This window comes from Buceros rhinoceros, unplaced genomic scaffold (assembly GCF_000710305.1).
Source record: "Buceros rhinoceros silvestris isolate BGI_N320 unplaced genomic scaffold, ASM71030v1 scaffold17121, whole genome shotgun sequence".
In the NCBI taxonomy this organism is placed as follows: domain Eukaryota; kingdom Metazoa; phylum Chordata; class Aves; order Bucerotiformes; family Bucerotidae; genus Buceros; species Buceros rhinoceros.
Window position 1 is genome coordinate 1 of NW_010393847.1, and position 8,595 is coordinate 8,595.

The window sequence follows — 8,595 nt, forward strand, 5'->3', positions numbered from 1 at the left end:
CCCTTTCTGTAAGATCACTGACCTGTCCTTCAATCCTCTCATCACCTTCTGGATAAGAAGAACCTTATCAGTGAGTACATTTTGGCGTTGCAGCTCTAATACTGTATCGTGATAATCCTGTTAAAAGAAAGCGTGGATATGGATATGCCAGCTGAGCAGACAACCCCACAGCTTCTGAAGACTGGACACATGGTCTGAAAGAGGCCCCAAATCAGCATGATGTAGTGCAAACAGTGAATAAAGTGCATTTATGGAACTGCAGCAGGAAAAGTGTATATGAAGAGTGCACTCTACCTGACCACACCAGGTCTGGCTAGAGCCACAAACAAGCAGAGCACATGCCTGCAGTAAGACCGTTTTTACCTGGGAGTATGCTACAGGCAAGGAGATCCCCTGCTACAGTGTGCTGGTATCCAGTTCTTTTTTTATACTCAAGGCTTGACAATACATTGCATTGTGCTGTTTCAGCTGCAACACTGGAGCAGAGGAACAAGCATCAGCCTCTCCTCCACCAGCTGGGTCCATTAAATTACTTGGCCTCCAGGAACAAAGGTCCAGCATTAGATTTAAAAGAGAGTTTATAAGAGAAGCCAGCCCTTCTGGGTCATCCTTCTTGCACAAGTAGGTCAAGCTATACTGTGAAGCGCCCAGTTTTTCAAGAGAAGAGACAATAAACTTTTTTACTTACTTTAAGGAAAATCTTGGTCTTTCCAGCTTGCCAGCTTTCATCCTTGCCCAGCACTGCTTCCGAGATGCTGATACAGCTCTGTCGGGCATCATTCTTCAGCTGATGTGCAAAAGCACCATCGTGTTAGGACTTGGTTGTGAAACACAGCAGATGTACTATGTAAGGATCTATTGCTCTGCATTTCAAAGGGTGAAGCTCAAATGGTCAAGAAAAGGAGGAATATGACTGCATGGCCAAACATTCCAGAGTTCAAGTGCAGGAAAGACATTAGAGACCTCAGAAATGTGTGATTACAGAAAAGAAACATCTGTGGGCAGTGGGGATGCCACCCTGCCTGAGATGTCTGTGTGGAACAGGTCAAGGATAGCTGGATCTAAAAGCACTTTCTACTGTCTCAGCTAAGGTCCATGGAAGTATTTAGCTACAGTGATGACAGTTCCTATGATGACAGCTCTCTCAGCTGTGCCAGCAATAATCCAAGAACTTTCTACTGTGGGAAAGACTAAAGCTTCGTAAGGAAAAGCTAGATTAACGTTCAACCAAATTTTTGCTTACGCACCTGTTCTCGAAGAGACCATGGCAGGAGAACTCTGTATCTCTCAAAGAACTCCTCAAAGCTGTAGCGAACTGGGTAGCCAGCTTTCCTGATCTGAATGGTCTCCATCATCCCTGAATATCGCAGCTGTCTGATACACAGCTCCCGGTCAAACAACTGTAAGGAAAAGTAGATAAGGAGGAGACTTTGCACTGAAAGAAACTACATATGTGACATTTCTCAGCACGTATCTGTTAACCTCCAACCTCAGAATGCCTGCAAAATGGCCTACTATGCTTTTTTTTTCTTACGTCTTTAGTGCACTAAATTAATTACAGGCATAACAGGTCACCCCAAAAGGTCTTCAAATTTGTGTTTATCAGCAGTGGAAATAGAGCATTAACTTCAGCCTGGCTTTAGTAACCGTTTTCCGTTCCAGAACTGCAATGTTAGATGAACAATAAATTGTTCATGTAATTTTGCAGGTGTTAATAACTGCAGTAGCAACTTAGGCCCTTTGGGCATAGCCACGCAAAGCACAACATGTGTAATGCTGGTTATAGGTAGGCTCACTAAGCCACATGCAGTACTTTAAAAATTAGCAATGCACTTGGCCAACACCATACAAGGTGTTATTGTAGAACTGGGTCATGATCTCCCGAGTTCCAGCCATGCATCTTAATGACAAACTCACTCCTTCTCTAGTGTCAAATTAAGCCATATCACCCCCCTCTCAAAGACAAGCAGTCCTCCTATTCTCTCTCAGGCTCTTTCATAGTATGATCATTGTTTGATCCTAATATTTTTTGTTTGTCCCCTGTTGAGGGGCTAGAAAACTCTCTGGTTTTCTCTTTATCTTTACAGGAATGGTTTTTACACCTCCTCTTAGGAATACACCTGTGTGCTTTTTTTCCTATCTATTACTTTATGATGCTTTTCAGAGGTGTTTTTGTAAATTCACAGTGCTGTATCCTACCACTCTTTTCCTTGAAGTAATAGCCTGTACTCCAGTTCCTCTTGCCTGAAGTACAGATACAAAATGCTACACAGCAACTGTCAGCTTTTTCTCATTAAAAAGTTTACTGAAGACATTGTTAAAACATTACCATTGGTTTCTTGAAGTCATTTGGCTTGATGCAGCGGATGAAGTATGGCTGGCACTGCTCAAGGATCTTCATTAGTTTTTCCAGGGATTGCTTGAACTGTCCCCCCAGAGTAGAGAGCCGTTTGGTGGTATCCAGGCCCTGGGAAGAGTAAGCACATGCTGACTGCTACATCATTCACTGGCAGAGGGCCAATTAATAAATCGCTGTGTTTTTGCACAATATAACAGTATCACATAACTGCCAGAAAAATAATTATTTACCTATGTGGGAGCTAAATCAGCCATCTGCTTCTTAATAATTTGGGTTTATTCTTGTGAAGAAACCCCACTGAGCTCTTTCACCTACTTAGGCACTAAGTTGCAGCAGTGGGGGTGGCTGTGGTGGAAGCAATTCCACTCACACGAGCCCACATAGGCCTGTTTCTTCCAACCACGGCTGTGTTCATTGGAGGGCCTGGGTGCCAAGGTATTATTCATGGGTGTATGCCTGAAAGCTTGGTGAAAAACAACCACTCCCAAAGCAATAATAGCCTCCAGGCCAGACATTTTGCTGCCATCTCATAGCTAACTAGGAATGCTAAGGATCCAGAAGAGCTCATTCCTTTGGGATTAGGCTGTCTGATCACCTTGCTCATTAACACTACAGTAGGCAGTGAAAAGGCAGACTTTTTCTGGGAGATAATTTAAAAGCTACTCCATGTATGGCTGCGTATGAAGTGCTTTATGTTTCGCTGCTCCTGGGTTGAATTTTGCTCCCAGTTGTAATAGTGTAACCCCAGAGGGATTATGCGTGGCTGCAGTTATCTCCTGATTTCCCCAGCTTCTCTCCAAGCACAATCCACTTACGTGTTTTTAACACAGATCATCACAATAAGCCGAAGCTTTTATCTTCTGGTATGTTTTAAGGACACATTACATTATGATGACGACAGTGCAGATTCCAAGTAACAGAAGGACTCCAGTGGCCTTTCACATGCAGACATAGAGCTAATCATTGCCGGACAGTACAGCTAGTTTGTGAGGGGTTTGGTTTTGGGTTCTTTTTCCCCAAGTAAATAATTTTAAGTCCAGTGGCTCCCCTTATTTCCATGGTCTTTGCGGTACCTCATTCTGCTGGTTTTTAGATTTAAAGTTCCCTTTTTAACACTCAAGTTGCCACCTACTGCTTTAGCTGCAGGGCGATGCTGCCCTCCAGCGACCAAACCCTCATGCCTTGGAAAACAGTTCCTGGGGATGTCTCATACAGCTCTGGTGCACCTCAGGGCCAGTAAGCACCCGTTTGAAGTGGATGCGGTAACAGGATATACATGGTTAAGCTGTGTAAGAGGTAAGAACAATTTGCACTTCCAGATCTTAGAGGCCTTTCTACTGTACCAGTAGATCACTGGGATGGCCACACAACACTGAAGCCCATGCCCACATGATCTCACACATATAACATTGTTAAAGCTGAATTTGTTGTTGAGATGGTGGTGACTTTTCTCCCCTGGTGTGCCAGGAGAGCAACTGGGAATCCTCAGGACAGCAAAGTTTTTTCTGGCATTTAATTCACTATTCTTTTCTGCAGCCTGCTTCTTAGGCTTCCCAGTGTGGCCTGGCCCAACCTATTTGAAATTTACAGGGTTATTTCAGGTGCTTCTTTGCATTTTGAATTTGGTAGTAGCCCACATTTATTGTCTCCTCTCTTGACACGCTGCTGTACTTTCTGAACATAAGGAAATGGGGTTTTTTAAATAACGCAACCTTATTTATAGACACAAAAACAATTAGAGCATTAGAACAATGTAGACCTGATATTTAATCTGAAAGTATTAACAGCATTTAAGAGATGCTAAGCCAGTTCTCTGTTGCTGCTTGTACCAGTTCTGACATTCTTCTCCCCCAGGATGTTTACCTGTCCATGGCCAAATGTTCTGGACAGCAGAAAGCCACACTGGGGTAAAGACTGAGGAAGAGAGGACAGGATCAGAAAGCAATGCCAGGAGAATAGACAGATAACAGGTAAGATAGCAAGCTGACTGTTTGTTCTGTACCCTGAAAAGAAAACTCAAAGACACAAACATTAGAAGCAAAAGTACCATCACACAATGATGACACTGTGTAATTAAATGCTCCGAAATCGAGGTAGGTGAAAGCTGCAGTGGGGCAGAGAACTTGAACTCTGCCCCACACTGTTTCCAGTCTGCTGTGCTCTACAACCTCATTCGCACTAGGCACAGTGCCCAACACCACTAGGCACAGATGATTCTCTGATAATTATGAACTTTGTCACAAAGCCTCTGGGCCAGCAGGGAAAGCTAAAGTTGCAGCAGTAAGTGCAAGTGAGACTGTGTCTACAGATGTCACTGGGAGAAGGAGACAGTATCTTTCTGTGACAGCACAGCTATTTGCTCCTTTGTGCTAACCTGTCAGCCCTCTGCAAGAACAAAAAGGCCAAGACCCACCTGCCAGTTGCTCAGCCAGACCCCTTGGTGTTATGGTCCCAGCAGACTGGCCACAAGTGCAGTATGGCAGCAGTTTAGCTGCTGGCTTCTGGACAGGTATTGGCATTGCAGAAGGGTCTCTGGTTGGTGTCTTGTTCCTTTCCAATGAACCTTTGGAACTACAGTTTCCTCCTAGTAATCTACTCCATCCTGGCAATGAGGATGCACTATGGATGCCCAGGCAGGCACAGAGCAAACCCATCTGGCTCTTGACAACATGTAGGGAAGTAGCATGGCTCATGCCTCTGTGAAAGCCTGCAAGCATGGCTACACAGATGTCCAGGGACGCAGTCCTGGGAGACAGGGCTGACATTACACTTATTTACAGCATGAACACCAGATCCTGACTTTTCCTGCAGACTCCTTTGCAGAAATGAGTTGAATGAAAAGGACAGGGGTTTGTAGAGACAGTGCAAAAGAAGAGGAGGTCAAGAACAGCCAGAGCCTTATGGAAGGGAGAAGAAATTAGTCATTTCTGCAGCCCAGTGCCAGTAATCCAACCTTGTAGACCTGGTCAGCTCCAAGATGCCGGATGGTCCCACGTCCCAGACTAAGTGGGGTTGTTTCCACTTGGAAAATCTCTCTCAGGAATTTGTTTTTGGAGGAATGAACCACTTGCATTACGTTAGCACTCAGTGTGTCCCGATTTTTCTCCAGGAAATCTATAGGACGGAAACAAAATCAGCTTGTTGCCTCTGCAGCCTGCTGGCTCTAGCACAACTCTGCCTTGTTAAAATCCACTTCATTTACAGTAACTTGCAGATTAGTTTAGAGTAATCCTCCTGATCTCCTGATGTGACTTCAGATCAACACTACCCTGGCGTGACACACATACCCAGGGCAGGACATGCCCTTCTCTTAACCCTCCGTATCCAGCAGAGATAGGCTCACCTTTTGATTCATAAAAGACAACTCCAGCAAAGTGATTGATGCCAAACTTGGTGTCATGGACGCTCCTAGGTGGGATGTAGATTTTACTTTTACCATGGAGGGAATTGATTTTGACAAGCATGGTAGCTTCTGTGCCCTAGAAACAAATACAGGCAAAAAAGGACAGGTAAGCAGAGTCCCCCCAGCACTGGCCTATGCTCAGTGAACAAATAGAAGTGGTGCTCACTGATAACAAAAGCTCAAATTCTGCCCCTTTGAGTAGTAGATTTGGAGGAAGGTAGTGTCAGAAGTGTCTTCCCTTTTACACAGACCTTCCTCTCAAGCATCAGGACAGAAAACACCACCAGAGTGTAAGGCCTGGTATTTTAGAGTCTTTCTGTCTTCCAGGAGAAGAAGGAGAAAGCTGCAGCACTGACCAGCAGCAGAACAATACTAAACAATATGCAAATTCAAAGATTTCCTAAGAAGTCCTTGTAAAATGACCTTGACTCTTTCCTTCTCCATCTGGAACAGCTGTTAAGAGTTTCCACAACGAGGTACCAGGAAGAGCATGTTCCAGCAGAGAGTGAAGCATTTGTATAATGAGCTAATTTAGAAGAAACATCTGTGGGGAGAAGACATTGCCTTTTATAATGTATCCGGAAGCCGCTTTTGCACTTTTCTGTGTGTAAAGGCAAGCATTACCTGGGAGCTGTGTGCCAAACCAGGCATTATGAGTGAAACCAGAAATTTACCTTTGGGAACTTGCTCTCTTCATCAATGAGGGAGATGATATTCATGGGCTTGAGTGCGATGACTTCCAGAGTCTGGCTGTTGTCAGTGAAGTCAATGTTATTCCAGGCAATGTGCTCTGCACGGTATTCCTCTTGCTCCAGCTTGAAGACGTGGCGCACGAAGAACTGCTGAAGGTGCTCATTTGCAATGTTAATGCAGAGCTGCTCGAAGCTGGGGGAGGACAAGATGGGAACCCATGGTCATCCTTAGCTGGAGCTGCACTGCTCCATGGTATTTCTTTATTCTCTGTATTAAATACATATCCAGATACACTACTGCTATATTCCACAGTGCTAATGGTCACCACCACCGCATGTCATCAATCTTAGCAATATAAGGGTTGTATCTTCTGCTATGATAGAGAAATGAGCCAACTGATGATTCAGTGTTGTTGAGTAAGCAAGGAAAGATCTTGTATGTGTTTCCAGAATCTAGAGATAAAGAGGAACATATAACTGAAAATAGCTTGACTGTGTGATTGTGTGACGTGCTTTTACTTGCACTGCCCCTGCCACTTCTTTTGTTAGTTAATCTTTAATGCTGTGCTTGAGTTTCATTACCTGGCAATTTCTGTGGCACACTGTGCGGCTGTGGGGTGCTCACCACAGTGATGCCCCATGTGCATTGGAGCCTTTGGGAATAGCATAAAATAACAGGAGAGAGCGCAGAAGATGGAAGATGCGCTGGACATATCCTAGACCATGTTCCAAAAGTCAATGAGGAACATCATCATGTTGAAAGCAAGCCAGATGCATCAGTTGAAAAGGATTGGAAGACTGCAGAATATGTGCTGATGTTTTGTGGAGTACTGATGATGAGAGAATAGCTGCCCCCGTAGAGAAAGGCAGAAAAGGTCCTTGGGGATGGGAATCACCAGTAGGAGAGGTAGCAGTGGGGCAATGGTACACTGACCAGGTGTTTAGCTGACCTGTCCTTAAGAGTAGAGAAATGAAGCTGCCTCAAGAAAGGGACAGGAGAACACTAGAAGCACGAGCTGAAATGGGAAACACCGCATGATCTCCTTTGTACTATAGGCAAAATGTATCGCAAGAGACAGTGTAAAAATGCTCTGGAACAAGAAAGTTTGCTACAGAGATGTGGGGACATGCTACATCCTCACACAGTGACTGCCTGCTCATAGCAGCTTCGTAGCCACCTCCTCTGACAAAACCCCTGAGGTTTTGGAATAGACATGTTCAATGGCTGCACCAAAGTGAAGGTTGGGGAAGGATGCAGAAATACGACCAAGACTGAAGAAAAGTGGAATCTGTGTATGATCATCATTGGGAAAATTTAGTGACGGAAATGCCACTGCTTTTCTGAGAATCAGGATTATGATGAAAGACCATCTGTCTTGTTTGTTTTTTCATCCTTTCCCTTTACATCAGCTGCTTTTCAGCTTCTCAGTGGACATGAATCTAGAGCCTCCTACCTGTTGTTGCTGAAGTTTTCAAAGCCAAAAATGTCCAACAGTCCAATGGACCGACGTCTGTCTTTAGGATTCCGAGAAGTTGGGCTGAAAATGGCTGAGTTGATCTTGTTCACTATCCACAGGAAAATTCGTCCATATATACCCTGAGAAAAAAATTAAAGAGGAATTAGAGCCCATCATTACAGTCTTTGGACAGAGCTTACAGCTTGCTATTGTGCTGCTACAAGGTTGTCAAACTATGCCTGAAAACTTTGAGGGACTGGAGCCCTCGGGGTGAATACTTGCCACATAAGGCTCCTCAACCAGGAAGACAGACAGCTCTGAAAGCACCTCCAATCTTTGAACAGAGAAGATGTAAGCACCAGTACCTTCACAAAGGCATCCCTCCCATCTGCAGCTTGAACTACGTTGAGAGGTCTGGATACACTTTCTCCTCGGACAATGATGGAGCTGTTTGTGAGGCTGTTCTGGAGTTCACTGGCGTCCACCTGGAGGAACAGTCATGGCAACCTGGTCATTCTAGGTGGATAAAGGAGATTCAGCAAAGTCTGTCTCAGGAAGAGGGCCATGACAAACTGCCTGTCCAGCAGCATTCACTGGCAGCCTGCTCAGAGAGACATCTGCAGCTGCATCATTTGAGAGTCAGCAGGGAGAAGGGGGCATGCCCATTATATGTGGGTCCATGTC

The 8,595-nt window shown here is 44.7% G+C and overlaps 1 protein-coding gene across 1 annotated transcript in view; it reads right to left on the reverse strand.

Annotated features, from left to right (window-relative positions):
• Positions 1-22: 22 nt before the first annotated feature.
• LOC104501254 (unconventional myosin-VIIa-like) overlaps positions 23-8,595 on the reverse strand; it is a gene marked incomplete at its 3' end in the record, with an annotated part of 17,475 nt that continues 8,902 nt past the window's right edge. Inside the window, exons 10-19 of the mRNA XM_010145034.1 lie at positions 8,277-8,396; positions 7,909-8,051; positions 6,437-6,647; positions 5,703-5,838; positions 5,313-5,473; positions 4,223-4,261; positions 2,330-2,467; positions 1,248-1,400; positions 689-787; positions 23-117 (exon numbers count right to left, since the gene is read on the reverse strand). Of these exons, the coding sequence (XP_010143336.1) occupies positions 23-117; positions 689-787; positions 1,248-1,400; positions 2,330-2,467; positions 4,223-4,261; positions 5,313-5,473; positions 5,703-5,838; positions 6,437-6,647; positions 7,909-8,051; positions 8,277-8,396 (1,295 nt within the window). The remainder of the gene's footprint in view (positions 118-688; positions 788-1,247; positions 1,401-2,329; positions 2,468-4,222; positions 4,262-5,312; positions 5,474-5,702; positions 5,839-6,436; positions 6,648-7,908; positions 8,052-8,276; positions 8,397-8,595) is intronic.